Source organism: Cryptomeria japonica, chromosome 3 (genome assembly GCF_030272615.1).
Source record: "Cryptomeria japonica chromosome 3, Sugi_1.0, whole genome shotgun sequence".
Taxonomy (NCBI): domain Eukaryota; kingdom Viridiplantae; phylum Streptophyta; class Pinopsida; order Cupressales; family Cupressaceae; genus Cryptomeria; species Cryptomeria japonica.
Window position 1 is genome coordinate 684,486,048 of NC_081407.1, and position 26,585 is coordinate 684,512,632.

Consider the following 26,585-nt stretch of genomic DNA (forward strand, 5'->3'; position numbering starts at 1 on the left):
ATAATATTATTTTATAAAAATCAATAAATAAACTTAATTTTCTAAGAATTGGAAGCCATTCACATTAATAGAATCTCCTGGATTTCTTTAATATTTATGAACAATAGTATTATTCTTATAAATCAATAAATAAATTGATAAATTAAATATTTATATCATCGAGGATATTTACATCTGAAAATTGATAAATTTTAACATTAAGGAATTTGGTCAAAATGTTTTAATTTATTACAAGTTCATTGGCTAATAAATTTGAATAAATAAAACCTAACAATTGCCTGAGAGATCGGTACTTCAGCATATGGGATTTTCCGGAAACAGGTAAAAAAGATGCATTAGAAGAAATATGGTGCTGTAATATGCGGAAGAGCAGCACCAGGGTATTCGGCAAATTTCGTTAATTATTTTATTTCCAAATTTATGCTGGATCTTCGTTATGGCTATGATTCTCAGAAATTCTTCCTCCAAAGTTGGATATTTCCGTCTACGGGCAGTATATGCAACCTCAATCCCAAAACGAGATGAGTTATTTGGAACCCAAGGGGGAAATGGCAAGGATCGGCCTACAGCCTTCACGGCGGGCAGGAGTTTCGATCTGCAGACCTCCTCTGCGGCAGGGATGAATTCAACCCTTTTCGGTCCATTTTACAAGGGTTTTGGAGGAGGCCGCGTACGGACAGTTGCTTCTGCTTCCGCTTCTGCCGCGCTGGAGGAAAGCTCTACGAAGGCCAGGGGTTTGTTTGAGGCCGTGCAGCACTATGGACAGTGTTATTGGGAGCTATCCAAAGCGCATTTAAGGTTTTTATATTCAACTCTCTCGTAAAGAATTACGTCTGTTTTAAATCAGTTTTAACTTTCATTTCCAAATTGTAAGGCTAGGCTATTGTGATCTGTTAAAAAACACAAAAAAGGTATCTCGGTTAGAAGTTGCGGGTAAATTTATTCAGGTTGCAAGTTTTTTTGGTTATTTCTAACGAAATTGTTCCTCCGTTCGACATTGTGCTAAATTTTGTCGAGAGATTGCGTGGTCAGGATTTTTTTTGTTTTCGAATTGTTTTCCTTATGTTTCAAATCGTCCATTGGCTATTAAGGTACGGAGCCTTATTGGTATTATGGCTATCTTGCCTTCTAATCTTACTGTACGGGGTGGGTTGAACCAAGGTTGTACTCTAGCAGTATGTTCCTATTTTAGTAGTTCATAACCTCTTTTACTTATTTTTTCAATGCTCCGCAATTTGAATAGTATGCTCTATTGGCCTTCCATAACCTTCTTAACAAGTTCTCTAAACTCTTTGGCTGCCTTATTGGTCTTCTTGTGGGTGTAGGGATTTGAGCCTGGTTCATCTTCTTTACAAGCGCACTCACTTTACCGATAGTCTACCCTTGGAATGCAGTGCTATTATTTTTTTGATAGATTATAATTAATTTTCCTTACCTCAAAGTAAAAATATTCTGTCTATATTAGTCAAGGAAAAAGTGGGTTAAGTTTTGTTTCAATTTAACTAGATTCAAAGGATCTTACGTGTTGCTTTATTTGAAATTCAGCAAAGCAGGACAAGTTTATTGTCTGATAATTAGATTAGGGTTTTGTTGGCTACAAAAACATTCATGTCATCTATTTTATTGGATCAATTTGGTTTGCCTCACTACAGGGAAGAAGTTTGTCCAAGATTGAGTTGGTAAGAGTTTTTTGTTAAATATTTGTTAAACTGTGAGCTGTTTGAACAAGTTTTATGCAGACTTTAGTAGGCTACCTTTTGTATTTCTTGGAAAACCTTACCTGAGGTTATGGGCTGCCTTAACATGGTAGCGGGTGAGACTTGACCATATTCTTAATATTTTTTTTATAAAGTGCTGGGTAAGCTTTTTAACATGACCAGTGGTGCTGGCACGACTCGTCCTCCGGTTCCATGTGAAATGCTTTTGACCTGAAGCTATGAACCGGTGAGGTCACAAATGGGGGATCTCATCCCCATTTAACAATGCTGAGGCTCAAACATGCAAGCACATTGGATCAATGAAGGCACAAGCCTGTGACTCCAATGGCCCAGCAGGGGTTTGAACCTTGGTGGTCACAACAACAACACCGCCACTTAACCAATACACTATGGGAAGAACCCTAGAACATATTCTTAATATTTGTAAATATTGTAGTGAATGATTTTTTTCACTCCGGGGCTGGACCATGTTAAAACACTGAGTCATTAACAGAGCTGAAAAAATATTGCTTAAACAGTAAGTTATTTGAATTAGTTCTGAAGTATTTGATAGGCTTCTTTGTTTGGATTGCAATGGGTAGATGTAATTTGTTGCTTGGAAAAATCCCATTGGCATGCTACTGGAGATTTTAATGTTTCTTATATCTTATATATAATTTTTCATAATTTATTTTTATGATTTTTTTTTGATTGGTAATTGCTTTTGACTGAAGCTTTGAACTAGTGGAGCCACAATGGAGGATCCCATCCTCGAGTACATCATATTTGATTTCGAGGCATTAACACCTTTGTCCTCTTCCTCTCTGACACCTTCTCTGTTCTCTTTTCTATCCTCCTCCACTTTCGCCGACCTCTTTTTCCTCCTTAACTCTCCTCTTTAAATCTCTCCTTCCTCCTTATCTCTCCTCTCTCCTCCATTTGACTACGCTCCACCTGCTGCTGAACCTCCATCTTCCTTCTGCTGCTTCGAATCTGCACGTCACATCTGCTGCGTGGCACTGTCCGTATCACCTCTCAGCCTCTACCTACTGCCTCTGACTCCTCACGTTCTCCTGCCCAAGTTTCCTGCTATGACAGCACTCCTACAGTGGCAGTATATCGTTTCCTTGTCCTCAGTCTGTCCAGCCGCCGAATCTGCATTGTAACTGCTGCCACCTCCGTTCAGGGCCTGTCACCACAACCTGCACAGATTGGGTGAGATTCGAACCGATGAAGCAGTATAAATACTGGTTTGCATCTTGGCCGTTGCACTGCAATGTCAACCCCTATTTTTATGATTTTATTATTCGACATGATTTTGTAGTTATCTAGACTTGGGTCTCACCAAATACTTTTGAATGCCCATTATTGGGCTAAAGTTTTAACCCATTAAACCTACTTAACTAGTTGAACCTTGTAATTATGTCATAAACAATAAGTATTATTTGGTACCGATTTGTTGAAACTTAAATCAATTGGGCTACAAGTTGGAGCTTTTTAAGTTCTTTTGCAATTATTATTTTTTTTTAATGAAAGATTGTTACAGGTTTTTTGTGTTTTGAGAGGCTTGAGCTTGAAAGATATTTAATTTAATTTCTTAATAACAATATATGTTTTGTTCATTATATCTATGCAATTGCTGGATCTCCTTTTTAACATTTTGAGTAACTATGTAGTCAGCAGAAAGTTTGCAATCACTTTCAGAGTTAACTTCACAAGTAATATTTCTTAATGCTTTCTTTTACAGAATGTGTCATTGCTGATTGCCTGGAGACAGGAATGAGCTATGGATGATAATGATAAATTTGTCACATGGGGAGTGTTTTAAGCTTTTATCTATGCCTATTTTGTGAACCTTGCCAAGGAAGTAACATACAAAATAGTAAAATACATTTAATGTTTAAGCAGATTTCCCACCAGGTTATATTTGTTGCCCTGTTAGATAGTTGTAGAGAGGGCGATTGCAGAGGTCAGGGTTTTTTATCTGCGCTAAAGGTTGGGAAATGGAAAGTGTATGTGCCTTACCTTACATGGAATGGCAACTTCAAGATGATTTTAGGAATTCTATTTTGTTTACTTTATTCTTTGAGATTATGTTTTTAACTTTTTATTATGTGTCAAAGATTAAACACTTCTGGATCATCTTGCATAAGTAAATGTTATGGTTTAAAACTGGACACATCAATCCCATCAATCAGGGAATAGCTGATGTGTTTAAACTTCTGGACTGATGGGTCCAGCAGTAAGATCTGAATTGATCTTTTCCCTGATTGATGATTCAACAGGGAAACACAAAATGTTGGATTCAAAGGTCTTATGCAGGGCGATTGAGAAGTTCTTAAAGCGATTTGATTCATATCTGTTTTACATTAGAAGTTGGAGGTCTTTCACTGTCATTGTGATTGGCTTTCTGAAACTTTGCAAGTATGTTGTTTTATGCTATAAAATATGGATTCCGCACGACAACCACAAGCATTTGACTGTCTTCTTTGTTTTGGGTGGGTTTTTCTCTAATTAGATATTGAAAAAAAATTCCAATCCAAAGAATTAGTGCAACTAATATCAAGTTTGAGAAGTGATGATTATGTATGGCTTCCAAACCATGCAAGCTTATATGATGGTTCTCAAACTTGTGAGCATTGGGATCATGAGAAATGGCTGGAAATGTCATTGCCCGACTTTATTAATTCAACAAAATGAACTTTCATATTGATTTGTAACAAGTGGGCATTCTAACTAACTTGTAAACAAGAATATTGATGGTGAAACTATCGTGGGAATTTAATTAGATCGAGTTGATGCTCGAAAGTTTAAGGACAAGATTATGATTTGCTGTAGTGTCCCCAAATTCTTTTTTTATGTAATTTTTTTGATTTTTTTTTGGTATTTCCTGAATGCTTACAAACCGATATAATATGAAGCACAACTAATTACAGCGGACTATAATACCTGGAACAGCAACAACCAAATTGGAGAAACAGTATAGAAATGCCAATTCTATTTCACTTATCCATAGTAGCTGAAGTCCATTTATCGAGACATAGAACTAAAAATATAAATCTCCGAGTTGCATCTGGTTCCCTTTTTGTTGTAGAATTGCCAATGCCAGAGGCAAGGGTTTCTCTCCTCACCATGCAATTCTTGTTGTAGAAATGCCAATGTTAGAGGCAAGGGTTTCCTTCCTCACCTCCAAAGGAGAGTCGAGAGGGCTTTTATCTTCGTAGTCCTTAGAAAACAGCCAATGGTTTCCTTTCTCACCTCCAAAGGAGAGCCAAGAGGGTTTTTGTCCTCGTAGTCCTTAGAAGACAGCCAAGGGTTTTTGTTCTTGGATGTAAATTCTGTAGATGTTGACGATTTAATCTCACAAGCCAAGAATCATTTGCAAGCACACTACTTTGTTACAAAGAAAGATCAAGCAAGAACAATATGCTTGACTCAACCTGAGATTTTTGTATTGATTGCACAAAGGAATTATGTTACAATGAACGAATGAATTTTTTATGAAAAGGATGAATTTCCCTAGGTTAAACCCTAAAGCAAGATTAAACTAGTTAGTGCCAAGTATTACAATGATTTTGAATGAGAGAACTTAAAGCTATTATTAGCCTAATTAAATAAAAGGAAAAAACACCTAAGTTTAGCTTAAATGAATAAAGTAAATAAAGGACTTAATTAATTAAATAATTAGATAATGCTTTAATTACTCCAACACCCCCCCCTTAAGATTAACTTAGGGATAAGCTAAAGAGCTAATGATGAAAGCAAAAAGCAAGCATGAATGTGTCCTGACAACAAGGTTTGATTAAGTACCCATGCACAAACCAATGCAACTCTCACAAACGGATAAAAGGAAAAAAACTTATTGGGACAAAAGTCCTTTCCAAAAGAGAGAAAATAAATGAAAAAGGTACTACATGTGACTAAGAATAAAGTACTCCAAATGTCTCCCCGAGTGCTAAATTGGTCATATAAGTACAATCAATACCCCCCACCCCCCCTATAAGAGAGAAAGGAAGAGACCATGTATTCCCCCATAAGAGAGAAGCCCCAATGCTGAAGATGAAGGCTTGAGGACACATGTTGATGAAGATCGAAGAGCGGCAAACCATGTTCCTTTCCTTGGGAAGAAACAAATCAACTAGCCAACGTAGAAGCAACTCCAAGAAAAGAGATGGAAGGAATAGTCTCATGATCTGTGCCATGGAAGATTTCCTAACCGTCCACATGTTTGAATCATGATTTGCCAGATCAACTGAAGCAAGATCAAACAACTGTGAAGATACCTAAAGAACAACCTTTGAAGGCACTACTAAAGATGAGATGATAGGAATGCTCAAGCTGCTATCAAAGAGGAATGGAAAATCCTCACTCATGTTCCTAGTGTCTTGAGTGCGTGATGTATCAAACAACCCTACAATATTTGGTAGGTATTTGTCTCACAAAAGCAGAAACTGGAAGGGAACTATTAACCTGCTAAATGGAATTATTGAAGAAGTAGGAGGTGGAGTAGTTACAACATAGGTCTTAGGAACTACAATAGATGATTGAAGGACACATAGGTTCAAGCGACCGAACGTCTCCTCAGATATCTGATCCACTCTAGATGCATGAGAGTTAGGACTAGTCAAGGGAACTGCATGCTCGGTGGGAGCAAAATGAGAGAACTCATAGAGTTGGGATATGTGATCAACACTACCAATTGCAATGATCTCTCAACTATGCAGGGCTTTGATAAGAATTGAATAGGTGTGAACTCTATTGTCTTACACTACCCACTGTGAGTAATCTATATGGAAAGGAGATTGGATGATAAAGAAGGAACACATAGTACATCATTAAATGTGCCGTCATCAACCTCAATATAATGCCTACACTCATATAAGTGTTATTGCCCATCAAGATGTGTGGTAAAGTGCACGGATTGTATGAAGAGAACATACCCATAGATGAAGCCATATTCATCTTGTCTTCACCACATACCATAGAAGCGGACTTGGAATGTGCAGGTCATGAAGTGGTAGAAGAAGATGAACTAGATGTAGGTGGCTCAATATTATGCTTCAGGAAAGGGTTTTGAAGCTCATCAATCTTCTTTCCATAACACCGATGCTCATCATGTCTTGTCTTAGTGCAAATGCATACTTCGGCTTACCCTTCTTCGATGATGACCTTTTAGAAGAGGAAGAAGAATTTGAAGAATCCTGTGATTGTGTGTCCTTGGGCTGCTCATGTGATGTGGAATCCTTGTGTTTCTATTTCTTTCCTTTGCCATGTGAAGCCTTTTGATCTGTGGTGCCCTGGGATGCAAGAAGAGTTTGTGATTTGGTAGACTTCAATTGACCCATCTGAATCAACTTTGATTGCTCTCGAGTTAGTTGTGAAGCAAACCCATCAAGTGAAGGGCATCGTGTACCTGAAACCGAATGCATCTTTGGTGGCATAAAAGGTAGAGATTAAAATTGAATAATCAGGACCAAGTTTGCCAAGTTTAGAGACAATCCTTTGAAAGTCCTCCTTTTGAATACCACACTGCTGCATTTGTAATTTTAGAGACTTGAGTTTGGTGAAGAAGTCCTGGATGTTGTCAAAATTTGTAGGATTCAAACCAATAAGCTCATTATCCAATTGAAATCCCCTCAAGGTATCTTGCTTCCCAAACAAGAACTCCAATGTAGTCCAGTTTTGATTGGGTGTTGTTGAGAACACGGTTATATTAAGAAGGGGGGGGTGAATTGGCACAATGTCAAACTTTTACTTTTGCAACTTAATAACAAAAGCACATTTTAACTTTATCTCAAAACATATTCATCGCATAATAACGTCCACATAAGATCTAACTATTATGAACACAAATAAAACACATCATATACGTGGAAACTCTAAAAGGGGGAAATCATGACAAAATAGCTTCCTTATTTATAAGAAACTTATTTTACAAATTCGTAGGTATCAACCCACTAGAGGCACCAACCCCTCATTCAAATTTCCACCTTTTAATGGATGATGGATGATCCTATTCTTCACAACTTATACTATAATTCTTCCTCTCAAATCGACTTCAAATCTGCTATGAAATGATCTCTAACTCCTCATATAAATCTGCTATAAAATTCCTCATATAAATCTGCTATATAACTATGTTATCCTTCTCATCAAACCTGCAATCTTATCTTCTCATGTACTTCTCAAAGATCTTCATATACTCCAATCTATTTTATGGTCCCTTGGTGTATATGTTTGATAGAATTTTTACACACCACTCACACACCTTTCTTCTCTAATTGACCTTCCTTTTATGTCTTCTCATTTCTTTAGAAGTTGACAATTTAACCTCACAAGCCAAGAATCATTTGCAAGCAAACCACTTGTCACAAAGAAAGATCAAGCAAGAACAATATGCTCAACACAACTTGAGATTTTTGTATTAATTGCACAAAGGAATTATGTTACAATGAATGGATGAATCCTTATGAAAAGGATGAATGAAACCCTAGGATAAACCCTAAAGCAAGATTAAATTAGCTAGTGCCAAGTGTCACAACCATAATGAATGAGACAACTTAAGCTATTATTAGCCTAATTAAATAAAAGGAAAAAGCACCCAAGTTTAGCTTAAGTGAATAAAGTACCTCATTAATCAAATAATTAGATAATGTTCTAATTACATTAAATTCAAACACAAAGCTCACAATGAAAATGGCAAATGAAATCTTGATAGTGAAATGAACATAGGCGCCCCCTTGATATACCTTTCCAAATAGGAACCCCCTTTAGCACATGGAAAATGAAAATAGGCTAGAGGTCTTCTCATGGCACTAGTTTGAAAGAGTGGACATGACAGTGCCACATAGGAAACAAGGAATCAAATCTCATAAATGCTATATGTTGGCTGTCGTAACAATGATTTTTCCAATTGTTGAAGACTATCAGATTAACAATCAAATCAAACTGTAAATATAAGACATTCACATTTTGTGGCCTGTGCAATTACATGAATTAAAATTAGGGAACCATGGTTAGATACTGGGCTTTTCTTTGGTTATTTAATGTACTAAGACAAAAGAAACGGGACTCGGACTCGACAAGGCCGAATCGGACTCGGACTTGGCAAGGCTGAATTGGACTTAGACTCGGGACTCGGAGTTAGACTCGGCTGGACTTGAGAATGTGAAAAACTCAAGAAATTTAGAGATTTTTAAAGATTTAAAACTTGTTTCATGCACCTTTATTGAGTACACCTTGAATACATAATAACATCATCAAATAAAAGCTAATTTGATTACATACACAAGTATACATCAATCACATAAGCATAGACACAAATTGTAGCTGAAGGAAATAACAAAAATAGATATATAAATATTGTCAAATGTATACAATATTACAAAACTCATGGAATAAAAAATCCATGTCATCATATGATCATCAACAAATGTTCCATACAAATAACAAAGGTAAATACAACTACAATTGCCTATGGCTCAGTGGAGCCTTCACCCTCTGCCCTTAGGTCCTTGCGAAGGCGTCTAAGGTAGGTCCTGGATGATTCAACAACCATAGCCGCCCCCTGTGACTCCATGCCATGCACACCAACATCAGGAACATCTGTGTTAGTATTTGCCTCTGAATCTCCTCTCTCTGCTCGTGCTCTCTTCTCCTCCTTTGCCATGGCTACAACCTCAGCCTCTATATCTACCTGGTCGATCCAATCGACATCATCATCACTAAAGACAACCACAGGATCTGTCTCAGTGGCCCACTCTGCCTCAGGATCATCTTCATCTAGAATGATAGGAGAGATGTCAGCTAATGCATTCTTTCTCATTCTCAGGTGAAGGTTGTAGTGAACAAAGACGAGATCATTCATCTTCTCCACGGATAGTCTATTGCGCCTCTTGGAGTGTTTGTGCTCAAACATACTCCAATTGCGCTCACAACTAGATGCGCTACATGGTTGGCTCAAGATGCGAATGGCCAAGTTCTGAAGATTTGGTGTCATTGGGCCAAAAAAACTCCACCAATTATCTGAGTTTGAAATGAGAAAAATAAATAAAATCAGTCTCACTCATAAACTCATTTAACAATATACAATAAAACTAAAATTAAGCCTTACAATTTATTTTTAGCTTGCATCATAGTTGTCCTACTTTCTTTGTCGATAGGACGAGAGAAGGTCTCCCCTTGTGCATTTGAGAACGACTGTAGCTCTCGCATAAGCTCTATCTGAGTAGAACCGAGAGGTGCCATCTTCTCCAAGATATGGTATAGCCCATCAAGGACCTCCACATCAGCCTTGAAAGTAGGGCTAAAGTGGTATGCCAGATTCAGATAATAGGCTGTTGCATGGATGGGCCTATGAAGCTGATGATGCCGTTTCCTATCAATGATGTCCCAAATGGGACCATACTTTCTCTAATCTCCTCCATAGACGGATCTGATGCTCTACTTCGCCCTATCTATGCCCTCATATATGTAGCCCATTGCGGGCTTTTCTCCATCCGCAACTCGCAACAGAACCACCAAGGGCTTAACAAACTGCAAAATTGAAAATATTGTGTAATTTAGAAAAATGAGCAAATAAGAGAATATGATGAATAAGTTATAAAACAAAAAGTTAAATTGTAGAAACAATAAAAAATTTACCTTCACTATCTCATCACAAGGGCCCCAAAAGTCTCGCTCATCAAAAATGCAATTTGCAAAATCTTTCCTTGTAGGGGTGGCAGCATAGGATGAGGAAGTCCACTCCTCACCAACAACCATATGTCTCAAGGCCGTCTTACAGCGAAGCATGGACTGCAATGTGATGAAGTTTGTGGCAAATCTTGTGATTCTTGGGCGAGCTAATTGCTTCTGCTCCGTGTATTGTCTCATAAGAGCCAACACCCATGAATGATTATATACAAATTTGCACTCATTCCTCGCCCTTTTTACACATCTCTTGACCCATGGGAGTTTTCCAATATCCTCCAACATGAGGTCAATACAATGGGCGGCACATGGAGTCCAAACTATAGATGGGTGCCTCTCCATCAATAGTTTGCCTGCAACAACATAATTTGTTGCATTATAATTAATGAAGTTACAAAATAGTAATTAATTTGCAAACAAAATTAGTTTGTAATCAAAAGTTTACCTGCAACAACATAATTTGCTGCATTGTCAGTCACCACTTGTACCACGTTCTCCTCACCCACCCCATCAATCACCGCCTCTATCTGCTCACATAGGTAGGCGGCATTCTTGCAATGGGCGGAGGCATCAATGGACTTGATGAAAATGATGCCCCCTGAAATAAAAAAATAAAGCAAGATCAATGATCATTCAATAAATCATTAAATGAAAAATAAAAAATTAATAACTAAATGAAACTAAAATTAATCAATCACCTGCAGAAGAAACAAGAAAATTAAGGAGAGTTCTTTTTCTAATTTTCTCCTATCCGTCCATTCATCAGTCATGATGGTGCAACCTTTAGTGCTCCATACTTGGCGTCAATCACCTAATTCCTTCTTTACATCATTCACCAACTCAGTCAAAATGGGTCCCCTCAAATCAGATTCAGAAGGGGCTTTGAACCCCGCCTCGCATATGGTGAGGGTATCGACCATTTCTTTCTAGTAAGGAGACCTGCCACAATTAATTTAAATGAGATAAGTATTTAGTAATGAACTATGCACGACAAAAAAAAAACTAGCAAACAAAGTATAAAAATTAAAACAATCAAACATAAAACATTCACCTGGCTGTGATGAATGGAACACTGCCGTAGACCCAAAACCTGCCAACTGCCATTTTAGCAGCATCATGGACCTCCTTGTTCCTAGCCATGCCCTCAAGCGACTGCTGGGACCCAGAAGTAGTGCGAGGCGCAAAAAAGGTATCCAACCTAGATTTACGAATCCTAGGTCCAATGCTAACACTCCCACTACCACTACCAGTGCTAGGAACATGAGAAGTGGTAGTGGCATTGGCACTTACAGAAGCAGAAGCGGAAGCACCAGCACCAGCAGTAGCAAACTAAGTGGGACGATATGGAGGTAAGGAAGAAGGGCCTCCAACACAACCTAATTGTGTCCCTCTTCCTAAAGCTGCCTCTCTCCCAATGGTCGCGAGATCCTCCTTTTGCTTCTTTTTCCTTTCAATTTCCTCAACCATGAGATAACAATCACGTACGGCCTCAGTGAGTGCTTTTGGGCATGGGTCGACATCATTTCCATGCACACCAGCAATATGGTATTTCAGTCTATATTTACCTCCATGGAATATTGTTTCGCAAAATGTACATTTTGTTTGCCCCTTTCTTTGCCGTGAAAAATCCTCGTGATATTTCCAAGCAGGGTCCTTTCTAATGGGGGGTCTAGAAGCTGAAGTAGACATTGTAGGATAGTTTTGTGAAACTTGAAGTTGAGGCAAATAAGAAAGTGAAGTTTGCTGCAATAAAACATTACAAATACAAAATGAAATTAATAGATACATTAAAAAAAACTAAGGTAGGGTTTGTAAATTTTAAAAACTAGCAATTGCTCCTTGGTGTGCAATGGGTACGCCTAATAAGCATAGAAGGACAATTGGAGTAAATTTTGATTATTTTTTTGCCTACATTTGATTATTTAGCAAATAATGTTGTTTGTCCAGCACCAAAAGAGTTGATTTAAATTTCCAAACCTATCATTGCGTGTTACGCGCCTTCGCAGTTCTGCGGCTTGTGTGGCCAACACCTTCTTTAGCCACGCGTTACGGTGAATGCGACTAACATTGTGTGTTATGCGCCTTCGCAGTTTCGTGGCCTGCATGGCCAACACCTTCTTTAGCCAAGCGATACGGCGAATGCGACTAACATTGCGTCTTATGCACCTTCACAGTTTCGCGGCCTGCGTGGCCAACACCTCCTTTAGCCATGCGATACGGCGAATGCGACTAACATTGCGTGTTATGTGCCTTCGCAGTTTCGTGGCCTGCGTGGCCAACACCTTCTTTAGCCATGCGAATCGGCAATTTCAACTAACACGCAGTGTTATGTGCCTTCGTTGTTTCGCGACCTGCGTGGCCAACACCTTCTTTAGCCACGCGATACAGTGAATGCGACTAAAATTGTGTGTTATGCGCCTTCGCGGCCAACAAACCATAAAAAATAATTGCATAATATTGGGAAATCCAAAGTAGTGGTAGAAGTTTTTATTATTATTATAGATTATGGGTAAAGGCTAGTTTACAAGTTCCCTGTTCTAAAACAAAATTATTTTAAAACATATTGGTGCATTGTCAACTTCTGCAATATTAGTCTTGCTAACATCCATTCATTCACTCATTCCTCATGCCTACAACACAAGATAACAAATTACAGTTGAAATATTATTTAAAAAAAGTGCTTGGCAGACCGGAATAGAAATGATGATCTCTCTGTAATTGAGAAATGTAAATTTAATATGAAATTGAGAAATTTAAATTTAATACTACTTTGCCAGACACAAAAATCAGCTTCGAAAACATCATTGAACACAGTTGTGAAAATAGAGATGCCTCAAAATCTCCAATGCCTGAAAAAAATATGTTAAAACACTTTTCCAAAACTAATACCCAATAAAATCCTGCCATGACTGTTGATGAAAAGCTGAAGTACTTCTATATGCTGTTTGAGATACATTCTACACAAATCGTACATACACACATGAAATGCTAACCCTAGAATTGACACACATATATATAATAAGCGACATTGGAAAACAAATGATAAAACTATATGAATCTGCTGGGCTGCAACAAAAAATGTGTTTACATTTATGGACAAAAGGAAGCACAAAAAAGATGGGATTTGGAAGCACAAGCACAAGCAACATATTAGTCCAACGATTTCAAAGGCTGGATTTGAAAGCCTTGTGCTACAAACACATAGCGGCTATGCAGGTATTTAAACTCACCTTCACTCACCTTCCAGAGAGTAGTAAACTGCAAAATGAGCTTCTGTAAATTGTGAAATGAAGCGTTCTTGGCCTGTTCGTACTTTGTCTTGTCTAGTTATTTCATGATGAATCGCCAAATTTAAGAAGGCCATGAAGCGGTGGGTTTGCAGCGGTGACGGGCATATCTATGCGGATTAAATGACTGATTTATTACGGTAGACATATCGCTGGGGCCGCTTCTTCCTGTCTTTTCTACGTTAAAAGCCAATGCACCTAGTTGGGCAACTTCCTTCCTCGCACAACATTCATTGCCTACAGGTAACATCTTGTCATCTCTATTTCCTTGTGCAAGATGAAATGAACAGCAGATTTGGCAAGTAGCATCATTATGGATGATGTGGCAGGTCTACAAAATTTGCACCAAGATTTTCCTGCCATCATTTGAGTAATTGTATAGGTAAGTGCTTGATTCCTTGTGCAGAGGATTTGCAACATTCAATTTGCATTGCTAGCTACCAACATTAGTCCTCCGTCAAATCGTGACCTGCAATTAGCCAGAGGAAAAACATCGGCGTCCGTTTGACATGGTCACAGTACTTTCAACCCATCAAAGATCCGATGGTCACGATCTTTGTGATCGTCTTGCAACTCTTGAAACGCACTATAGACCATTTATTTGCAAAAGTTAGCCGGTGCATTCCATAGTAGGAGACGCCTTCGACGTAAAAATAAAATTGTAGGGTTTGTCAAACACTACTTTTTTAAAATTTTGTTTTACAAACCCTACATAGTACATAGTACATACAAACATACAAAAGATTTTGGAAGAAAATGTAAAACTTTCAAAATAAATGAATAGAAAATGGAATTTTTGCATACAAGAAACAAAAAAATCTCCAAAAAAACAATCTTACCTCTTACAACAACTTTGAAATGAGCTGCAAACTCTTCCTATCCAACTCTTGATGCACCAAATCCAAACACAATGCAGTCCCAATGTGATAAATTGAAGAAAACTTGAGCTTCCTCCTTGCTGGTTTTTCTTCTATGCACCCTTGTTTTTCTTCCCAATTCACTTTACTCCTCCTATTTTTGCAAGTGAATGAAATGAAGTTCACTTTTAGGGATAGGAGATAATTAACCAAAAAAAAACGGATTTGAAAAAGCTTTTAAAACTGTTTTTTTGGTCTTTTTTCCAACTTAACGCCGGTTGGGTTCCAGGCACAGGACTCGCCGAGTTTGCCGAGTTTTTGCCAAACTCGCCAACTCGGCGAGTCTGCCGAGTTTGCTCACCAGACTCGGGCAAGCCCGAGTCCGAGCTCCAGAGACTCGCCGAGCATGCCTCGGGCTTGGACTCGCCGAGTTTGGCGAGTTTGTGGCAAGTCCCATTTCTCTGACTAAGACACATGTCACTTCATATTGAGCTGCCCATTAGATTCAATGATTGCTTGTGAGTTACTGATAGTCTAATTTTCCTAATATCACTATGAGCTGGTAGTGGCAATAGTTTTGATTTAGTTGTGAACATGTGTGGATTCATGTTTTAGCCTAATCGGGTAACAATTATTTTTTGAATCTGTGTGTTTTGGTTATTTTGTTTCTCAACTGGTAACAGTCAACATTTTTCCACGAAGACGACTTTTTGCAGTCAGATTCCATTTCTGGCCATCAGTTCATCTTTAGATAATCAATATTTTAGCTAGCAGGCTTCCCTATTATCCTTTTAAAATTTTCTTTGGAATAGCTCTCTTCTGGTTTCTTTTTAGAGCATGTATGTCATTTCATCATGTTATATAACTTGTGACTGTCTTTGTTCTACACTTGGGTGTTCCTGTAATTTTGTCGTTCAATTAGTAAGAGCAAAATTTTTTCCTTCAAAACGGTTTCTTGTTAGTCAGGTTCCTTTTGTTGCCAAGCACATATATAGATATTTTAATTAGCAAGCTTCTCTGCTATCTTTTTAAAATATTTTTTGGAGTGTATTGTGGTATCTCACTGGTGTCATTTTAGGTTGTATTTGTCATCTCATCATGTTATATAACTTGTGACCATCTTTATTTTGTAGATGTATAAATTTGTGGTACTGCTTTTCATATAATATTTTCTTAAGTTTAACAGAAGGGCAGGCTTGATGGCAAACACTTTGACATTGCATATTTTCTTTTCTAGTTTCAATATTTTTGCATATCTAACATGGGTCAGATACATGCTTTTGACTTGTTAATTTTTATGAGCTGAAGATGTGATTCCACTTCTCTTCAGCATGCTTGTGGTGGCAACTACTGGGGCAGGCTTTGTACTTGGTAGTGGTGCAAGTATTGACTTGGCTGGACTTTGCTGGACCTGTACTGGGACAATGATGGTTGCTGCTTCTGCGAATTCTTTCAATCAGGTTTGGTTTCTGATGCAAGTCACAGCATTTTTGAAATCTTCTGCAGCCAATGCTGTAGTCTTAATTAAGTTGGCATTGTTGGAGGTTTCTTTTGTCTTTGAAGGGAACCAATTGATTATGATGTATAAATTTCAATATTTAATGATTGTTGCTAAGACTAAGGTTCTGATATTATTAATTGCACAAGGTAATTAAATGCTCAAGATTTTGGAGAGGAATGACATTGCTGGAGTTATTAAGATAACTCTGGTATGAAGGCACTATGGAGTTTATAGCACAATAAACAGCAGATAAAATAGTTGGATGGTATTGGATTAGAATATGTTTACTAACGTCTGCCCCTTCAACCATCTTCAGTTTGGAATTTAGTTTCATGGGAATTTAATGAGGTATTAATGTAGGGATGGGTTCCTTGTCATCTTTTCATTAATTATCTCAATTCCTATCAGATTGTGCTATGAAAAATCCTAGTTGATGTTTGTTAGCTGTTATTGATGCGTTTTCTACAGTAGTATATGGCTGTTATTAATATAGATATCAGACCCTGTTACTACTTCAGTTTTAAGGGAGAAGGGTTTACGTATGTTACCGAAGCGCCTAGAGACCAACTACAATAGGTTCCCTCAAAGTTTACAGATCCAAGCCCTTACCTATCTTGGGTCTATACCCTCAAGGCTTATGGGTTGCTGATCCCCACCCTATCTTGGGACTTAACCTATTGCTTGGATTTAGACTGCCCCTCTTTGAAACATCTCATCCCCATCTTCTTAAATATTGACAGTAATAACATGATTTAGACTATAAGTACACTAACTTCTCATGTATTACAAATCTATATGAAATTAAGTATGATTGTCATACATATTGCACTTTATAACAATATTATTACTAGATTCTGCATAACAGCTTTATCAGGCTTCATATACTAAGCATACATATTAAGCACATCCCCATGCATACCACCAAGAACACAAATGTTACTGCCTGAAACTTGATAACAATTCTGATCTGATCTTATCAATGTTGATGTCACTAGATGCTTTTGATTCCTTCCCTTTATATCTCTCAATTTGAGGGAGAGGTCACACCTCTTCATCATGTATGCCTTTTGGCAAGAAACATACCCTTTCACCATTAGCACCCTTTGAAAGAGTGCAACTCTTCATTATTTCTACCCTTTGAAAGGGACACAGCCTTTCATAATCAGATCTGCACTTCTCATTTCCAAATTATCCTCCCCTCTCAAATGAGGTTTTCTTCTCCCTTTTATATCTCATTGTTGAGGGAGTCGCAACTTTTCCTTTCATGTCTTTTGACTTTCATTTACTTAATTAATTTTTAATTAATCATTATTTAATTATATTATTTTATATTTTAATTTTATTATTATCATTTATTATTAAAATCTATTTCAAAGTGGGGACATTACACATCCACTATGGGTTGGCCTACTTAGAAGGCATCTCATATCAGTTCCCCCTTCTCATATCCCCTTCTCCACCTCCACATGATTGCTTGTTGGTAAAGTAATAATTAAAGAACAGCATTACATATTATTGCATATCAGATATGAGTTAAGTGTCAAATCTATTATCCGTTGCATATAAAATCTGTGAAATTAAGTGTCAGATCTGTTAATCCATTGCATACCAAATACTTGCAGAATATAAGTTATTGCAGGCTTCTTTTAGAATGCTGGGAGTAGATGAATTGTTGTTTTCTGATCTTTCTCTTTCTGATTCGCCTCTTGTTATTCGATCCACTTGCTTGGTTATTGCGTGATCGATGGTCCTATAACAATCTGATCCGCTCTTCCTTATATAGCTCTCAAAGAGGATGGATAGACACTTCTCCTACCTCTTCCCCAAATGAGGTGTCTCTTCTAAAATAATCAGTCTTATAATTCAGATTAGTAGTGCTAACAATCCAATTTCTACCTGTCAAATCTGTTCAATAATTTATACTCATGTCTGCTACAGTAAGTTTGTTCTAATTTGTCTTATTTACTATTATAGATCAGATGCCTATTTCCATTTATTCCTTGATCCTCCATACTCCTACCTTATTTTCACAATGAATTTACTAATTCCAGGTGGATGTCAATAAATCAGATTTCTTCTATGATTTAATTATTTTTTCTGCTGTTCATACTCAGAATTCTGCTTTTGGAATGAACTTAGATATCCTATAATTCCTATTTTCTGCTTTTAGTTGATCTGATTAATTTAATTCTCCTTGCAACTCTTCACAAGGGTCGGCTTCCTATTATAATAAATTTGATTTAATTTAATTTCCCTTAAAGGGGCAAACACTTCAAAGGAGTTGGCCGAGGTTTGATTATTATTTAAATTTTTGCACTTGTAATGCTTCTAAATATAATGTTATTATTCCAATCTGGGTCGGCCTCTCCCAAGGGAATGTAATTATTTTATTTCATTGCCTAGGTTTTATTTATAAATCTGTGATTTGTATTAACCCTAGGTGGGGCATGACATTCTAGGACATGATGGCTTTGGTACCATGTTAGATTGTGTTGAACAAAATAACATAGGACCTAATGTCTACGAATTAGTCACAATACCAGAAATAAGAGTAATTCTATTATATTATAATTGAGCATGAGTGAGTTGAGCAACAATCCAATGAGTAAAGTACAAATGCATAGCCCTTTTGGATGAGTGAGTCAAGATGACATGTCCAAAAGGTCATGAGACAATTCCCAAATAGGAGATAACTTGATAATTTAACTCAGTCAAGTAAGATACAGGTGGGCCTTTATTAGATCAGTTAAGAATTGATGGGCAGTGTTAGCACTTGATGACTTCAAATAAAAAAGTGACATGTCTTTATTAGCTACTTGAGGGCATAATTTCATAATTAAATTTAATAAGGAGGTGCAATATTACAGCTAGGATATAGACTATCTTAGGTGAAGTATAATATTATATTAATAGTTTTTCTGTTTACCTTATCTATTGTTCAGTGTAGTGTTCAACCCTACATCTATGTATTCAAATCTGTGCCTCCTATATAAGTTACTCATGCTCACTATTCAGTCCTTCAGCTTGTACATGTTATCTAAGGGCTCACTGATGTAACATGAAAAATGCCAATTCGATGAATGATGTTGCTTTCTGGGCAACATGCACAGGGCTTTGAATTTTCTGAATGAATAAATTGTCTTATGACTCTATGAGTGAATGAATCTCTGGCTTGTGCTAGATGACTTTAAGAACGATGATATTCATGGGATCCCCATGCATATAATGCTTGTGCTTATGTAAAGTGATGAACAGACAGATAGGTGGGGTGGACAAATAAATGAGACTAACAAGCAAGTAGAACCAGTAGTTATTAGTTTAAGTTCAGAATTTGTGAATATATAACAACCTTTCACTGATTAATGTTTGCGAGTGTAGGCATTACTTTGAATTCTTCTGGAGATGTTAGATAACAATTATATTCACAACTGAAATGTATGGTAGGATATATATTTATGTCACGAGTTGTTGAATATCTAATGGTGATCAATAAACAGTTCTTGTTCAGTTGCATCATTATTTAATTTAGGTAATTTTTTCTGTTTGATATTAGATTTTTGAAGTAAGCAATGATGCCAAGATGAAACGTACAATGAGACGACCTTTACCTGGAGGAAGAATAAGCATACCTAATGCAATGACATGGGCTGTGACCATGGGTGCTACAGGCAGTGCTTTGTTATTATGCAAGGTGGATATTATATTGTTTCAAGTTGTTAAATTTTGCAATAAAAAATTGTGCTAAAATATGCTTTTGTTCAAGTCAAGATGGTAGTGTAGTGACTAATGGTTGTGAATTTTTTTGACAAGGCTCTTGCAGGCTAATGCTCTTGCAGCAGGGTTTGCAGCTTCAAATCTGTTCTTGTATGCACTTGTTTATACTCCACTGAAGCAAATTCATCCAATAAATACATGGGTTGGAGCAGTTGTAGGTGCAATTCCTCCGTTAATTGGGTACTTGTCTTTCCTTACGTTTCTGACAATCACTAAATATGATATTTTGATTGTACTTTTGAGGTGCTTTCCAGAGGTTCATTTTTGAAACATATATGATATATATGTGGGAATCAACTGTGTTTCATTTTATATTCTTTCCAGGATGCAGTTGATTTTAGATATATGCTTAGAAAAAGAGAGTATGATTACTGTCGGATATACCAGCTACTTTGAATATATACCAAAGAAGGAAAGTGAGAATCCATAGTGTTGTTAAAAGCTCTGGTTAAAGGATAGATTCTATTTAGCATCTAGTCAAACTTCAATTGAGATTCTTTTGCTAGCTGTAAATTTTATGTTTCAATGAGATCATTTCTCTTAATTGTATAGTAAAGTCCCCAAGAACATAAATACGTAGAAATGAGAACTTGGGCCTTAATCACAGTGGCAAGCTCAATTTGATATTGCAGTGTTCTCTCGGTATGTGTCCCTCTGGCCTAGACATTTGTCTTGGACATCTCTCCCTTTCATCCTTCCCACTTCTGCCCCTTCTAAATTAAACCGGGATACCCCCCTAAAAAGGGGGACATCCCCTTATTTTTGGCTAAAATGGGTTGCCTTGGTATCTTCCCAAGCCTGGACATTTTAAACAGAAAATAGACACGGAAGAGTTCCAGTTAGCTTGTGCGACTGAGATCAAGTCTACTCAGGCAGATGAGAGATTGAGGAATCTGGGTAGCCTTGCAGTTTTAGTGGTTATAAATTGATAACACTTAACCACAGGAATTTGTTATATGTGATTCCTGTCCATTTGCACAGGAACCGGGAGGACTTGTTCATCAGACAGACTGCTTTTGAACTAAAATGCATCCTCAGCCAAAACGATATACACCATTTCCTTGGTACCCATTTGTTATACAAAATTAAGAATGAAGATGATTGTTTCCGGTTAGAAGCAAGGAATGAAACAGAATCTGCTGAATGAAAATAAAACTTGCAATCTCATCATATTGGTAGTGATCAAATGTTTATTCAAATGTCAGCTAAGAGATTCTTATTCTATGTTCTCTGGAGGAAATACTTTTATAGTTTTTAAATTTAAATCCTTAAAACATAATTTATTTTTTAAGTTTTTAAATTTAAACCCTTAAAACATAATTTATTTTTTGGTTAAAAGATATCTTCAATGTATCTATGAGACTAGACAAACTTACACCAAGCTTATTGATGCAACCACCTACTCTGTCACTCCCTTTCAAGTGTAGAGAAGTTTCAAGGGTTATATGCTTTTATGGGTTCATGTTTACATTTTAAGTATATAATTTAAATGTTTAAACTTAAAACATTTTAAAATTTCAGCCTCTTTCAGTTTGTTTAATCTATTTGTATTTAAAATACCCATGTTGATTTTTATTTATTATTTTATTAGCTGTCCCCATGGCTTAAAGTGACCATGTTGATGATGGATCTAAATAATTAGGTTAGAGTAAGTTATTTTTAGTGATTGGCTGCTTAGCTTTTAGCTTTAATTACCTGAGGCAATGAGTTTATAACCGTGTAACAATAAAATATTGGAGCACTTTAACTTGATATTACATAAATTGAGGTTCTACAACCTGAGTTATAAATAAGTTTTGAAAAATTGTAGTTAAGTGAGAAACATATGTGATACATTATTTTGAAATTGAAAGATGTCCAGTTTTGTGAATGAAAAGCACATAATCTATCTTTAAAATGTAATGTACCCTACTTGATTAACATAATTAATCTATTTCAATATACTAAAATTGATTGAGAGACTAATCATGAAGCCAGTCATTGATATTCTTCAATTTATTAGCTATTAGCAAGTGCTTATTTATTTTTCTCAGATGATTAATTTTCATTATTTCATAGTTCTCAATATAGATATCAAACCCTGCTACTACTTCAGTTTTAAGCAGTGTTCCACAGGGACGCGTCCCCCCCCTTTTTGGGCACGTCCCCCGCCGTCCCGCCACCGCCACCCAAGCGCCGCCGGGATGCGGAGACGTCTGGGCGTCTCCCAGAGAGACATGGAGACGCCTCCACGTCTCCTTGGGAGACGTTTTGGAAGGAGATGTTTGGGCGTCTCCCCGTCCTTCAAGAGATGTGCAGATGTCTCTCCAAGGACGGGGAGACGCGCAGACGTCTCCTGTCGCCCCCACTTATATGCAATGTTTAAAATTAAAATTTAAAAAAAAAGTGACTTTTAAAGTTTTTTGAGGGTCAAGGGGTAACTCTAATTGGACGTGGGCCAATAGAAAAATAACACCCGGGAACGCACAAGGGGCGCTGCCCCTTGACCCCGCAAGGGGCAATGCCCCTTGACCCCAACTTGGGGGCGCTGCCCCCAAACCCCTGTTGAAAAATATAGGGGGAAACCGCGCCGATAGAAGTAGGGAAAATCTAACCTCCGAGTTTGATTAGGCTCCATATAACAACACAACTTAGAAATCTTGGTATTTAGATTTAGTATTTCAAATTTTCTCTAGTCTCATTTGAAATGTAATTCTTACACTGTAATACTGTCATACATCTTTTCAAAACTAGTTTTTCAAGTACTATATGTATATGTATAAGTATATGAGCGCCCCCCCCGCCGCCGCCCCCCCCGCCGTCCCCAAATTTAGGCCCTTGGTCCCCCCGTCCCAGAAACGCGTCCCCCCCGTCCCCCCGTCCCCAACGCCTGTGGAACACTGGTTTTAAGGGAGAAGGGTCTATGTATGTTACCAAAGTGCTTAGAGACCAAATACAATAGGTTCTCTCAAAGTTTACAGATCCAAGCCCTTACCTATCTTGGGTCTATACCCTCAAGGCTTATGGGTTGCCGATCCCCACCCTATCTTGGGACTTAACCTATTGCTTGGATTTAGACTGCCCCTCTTTGGAACATCTCATTCCCATCTTCTTAAATACTGACAGTAATAACATGATTTAGACTATAAGTATGCTAATTTCTTATGTATTATGAATATATATGAAATTAAGTAGGACTGTCATACATATTGCAGTCATATTAATATTAATATTAAATTTTGCATAACAACATTATCAGGCTTCATATATTAAGCATACATATTCAGCACATTCCCATGCATACCACCGAGAAGAAAGATGCTACTGCCTGAAACTTGATAACAGTTCTGATCTGATCCAATCCATGCTGATGTTGCTGGATGCTTTGATTCCTTCCCTTTATATCTTCCAATGTGAGGGAGAGGTCACACCTCTTCATCATCCATGCCCTTTGGCAAGAAACACATCCTTTCACCATTAGAACCTTTTGAAAGAGTGCAACTCTTCATTATTTCTGCCCTTTGAAAGGGACATAACCTTTCATAATCAGATCTGCACTTCTTATTTAAATCAGATGTGCACTTCTGATTTCCAAAATTCCCCCTCTCAAATTATGTTTTCTTCTCCCTTTTATGTCTCATTGTTGAGGGAGTCAAAACTTTTCCTTCTATGTCTTTTGACCATTCATTAACTTAATTAAATTTAATTAAATGTACGGCAGCTCCAAAAGCAGAGGAAGCAAAGGCATCAGATCTGCACTTCTTTTTTAAATCAGATGTGCACTTCTGATTTTCAAAATTCCCCCTCTCAAATGAGGTTTTCTTCTCCCTTTTATGTCTCATTGTTGAGGGAGTCAAAACTTTTCCTTCTATGTCTTTTGACCATTCATTAACTTAATTAAATTTAAATAATTACATTTAACTATATTCTTTTATGTTTTAATTTAATTTTTATATTTATTCTTTTGTATTTTAATATTATTATTATTATTTATTATTAAACTATATTTCAAAGTAGGGACATTACATAAAAGCTACATTGAATTTATAAGAGTACATAAAAATGCTGTCAGTGGAAGCAAAATAAGCTCATTATTGACAACCTCTAAACACTACAAAAAGTCAAAAGGTAGCCTTAAAGCCTTAAAGGTCAGAACAATCGAGGTGAGATCGACATAATCTGGCAGAGGATGTTAGCATTACTTCTTATCATCATGAGATTAAATAGCCTTGTTCACAATGTTTGCTTTCATGTGGAATGATTTGCTTAACTGTCTTTATGAATCACAATTTTATGCTTAATTCTTATTTGGTGCAAACATATTTGTGTATTTTTATTCATTTTCAAATTTATACCAGCAGTTTTAAGAACCCCAAAATCATTATACTAACAGATCTGAACACAAACCAAGGGTATAATATCAATCTTTTCAATGGCAACTGTAGCTGATGGCTGTGCTTCAATCCAGGTGGCATTCTCCATTTTACATTCTTCAAAATGGAACTAGATACTTAGTAGTGGTTTGTCGTTTGTCTATATATGCAACCAAATTGCCATTGTTCCCACCATTATTGTTATAAATGCAGACTTTCAAGATCCCTCTCAATAGAGGAGGTAATTCTGTCAGTCAGGTCTGTTTAGGTTTTCAATCTAAGGTCTATGATATCTATAGTAGCCAGAGGATTCGACTTCAGTTTTTGGTATCAGTTCATTGCTATATATTTGGTTTGGCACATTTTCTCTTCTGAAGTTTTTTTGTCTTTGGGAAATCAATTGTGACAGAAGACATCGAAGTCTCTTTTTATCTCCATAAATTTTGATCCTTGTGTTGTGGCATACTTTAGGTGGGTGGCAGCCTCAGGACAAATTACGTTGGGAGGACTGGTCCTTCCAGCAGCTCTTTATTTTTGGCAAATTCCACATTTCATGGCAATTGCATATCTGTGCCGGAATGATTATGCTACCGGGGGGTATGTTCTTTATTTGATGCTCCCCATTTCAAAGAGCTGAATGTAGCTTTCTTTGTTGTTTATGGAGTTGTCTTTTAAGTGTTTTGAGTTCTCTATTTCAAGTCATTCTTGTCTGCAATCTGTGCAGTTTCAAAATGCTCTCCCTTTTGGATGTCAGTGGGGCAAGGACATCACTTGCAGCTCTTCGAAATTGCGTCTACCTCCTTCCTGTGGGGTTTCTGGCATATGACTGTAGGTTCCATTTGCATAAATTGGTTTCAATAAGTTGATAATCTATATCTATTATCTGTTTCATTTGTCTCAAAAATTTATTTAATCATCTCTGCAGATTCAGTGCCATATTACTTTGGCTTGTTTGTTAGTATTCACATTTGTAAACTGCAACACTTCATACCATTTTTACCATTATTGCTGCATGCAGGATTATATTGGTAGATTTGCACGATACTTATGTTATTACAATTTTAGTCATTGCTTTGTTAACATGTAACAATTTTTGTATGGTACATATTACAATCTTGAGGCCTGATAATTGTCAACAAGATGCTATTTCTGCTCGCTAACTGGTTTTTATCTCAATTTCAGGGGGTATCACATCTGCATGGTTTGGGCTAGAGACAGTGCTGCTAACTTCTGGAATGGGTGTCACAGCAGTGCTATTTTACTTAAATCGAAATACAAAAAATGCTCGCAGACTCTTCCATGCTAGTCTTTTGTATCTTCCAATACTAATGGTTGGAATGCTTTTTCATCGTTTGCCCAATTCACAGTTTGATAGGTCTACAAATGATCTAGTTGAAAGAGAAAGGATCAACATGGCCTTTGGAAGTGTTGAATTGCCTGACAATGAAGAAAGCAAAGACAGGTATAAGTTGAGAAAACAACCTATTAGTAACCAATTACGACCTCCTGTTTCTTATGCTTCTGTGGCGCCATTTCCTTTTTTACCTGTACCTACATTTGCTTCAGATAAGTGATCTATGGCTCCATATAGGGTGTCCATGAAAAAAGAGTGTAATTTCTGTAATGAGTTTAATAACGAAAACATGCTATTTACAGGGGAAATCCAAAATTTTTCTCATAAGAGTTTTGACTCATTTGTATATTGTTTTCAAATACAATTTCTAGTACATAAAGCCAAAGAGGCAGCACAAAATGATTTCTTGACTTTTGTGGATCTGTTAATCTCTCATAGGAACTGATAAATGGGCAATAAGTGTACTTGGAAAGGTTCAATGTTAAAAAGTTTTTTCCATTTAGTTTCTTCGGAATACTTGCAAAAGATTACCTCGTTATCAGGGTATGTGGTAGACCTATGAGTAAGTGGTCATCCTTGTTTTCTAATTGTTTTATTGTTATCTTTTTCTGTTTCTAAAGAGCTTGACAACAAACTTTTAACATAAGCTAGCATGCACCAGGCATTTTGCACTGCTTCTCTTTACTTGAGAAAAGCGGAGGGTGAACAGCTTTTTTAATAACAATTTATTTCATCTAAATTGATAGAGGAAGATGTATAACAGTAAAACATTACAGAGAAGACACAATTACATTTGGGGCCAGTACATAACATTCTTTTCCTAATTATTGACCAGACAAGATTGGTAAATTTACTTATATCTGGATATTTTTGTTTTCGGTTTTGTTCAGTAATTCCTGGTTTTGATAGTCCTGGAGTTCCATGTATTTTCTGTTTTTTGTGTGCCTGGGATGAGACCGAATGCATCATAAGATCAGGAATGATTTGCTTTTGGGACATCATGCTATGAGTTGGCAAGATTGTTTAGGGTTCGTGAGGTCACACTGCCAGTTAGTTTGCAAGACTTGTTAGA

At 37.0% G+C, this 26,585-nt stretch overlaps 1 protein-coding gene across 1 annotated transcript; it reads left to right on the forward strand.

The window, feature by feature from the left end:
* Window positions 1–246: 246 nt before the first annotated feature.
* On the forward strand, window positions 247–26,015 carry LOC131051122 (protoheme IX farnesyltransferase, mitochondrial). Its single transcript, XM_057985494.2, has 7 exons — window positions 247–798; window positions 15,863–15,992; window positions 19,587–19,724; window positions 19,854–19,987; window positions 24,631–24,756; window positions 24,884–24,987; window positions 25,342–26,015. The coding sequence occupies exons 1-7, from the start codon at window positions 437–439 to the stop codon at window positions 25,731–25,733; spliced, it is 1,386 nt and encodes a 461-aa protein (XP_057841477.2). The 5' UTR covers window positions 247–436; the 3' UTR covers window positions 25,734–26,015.
* Window positions 26,016–26,585: the final 570 nt, after the last annotated feature.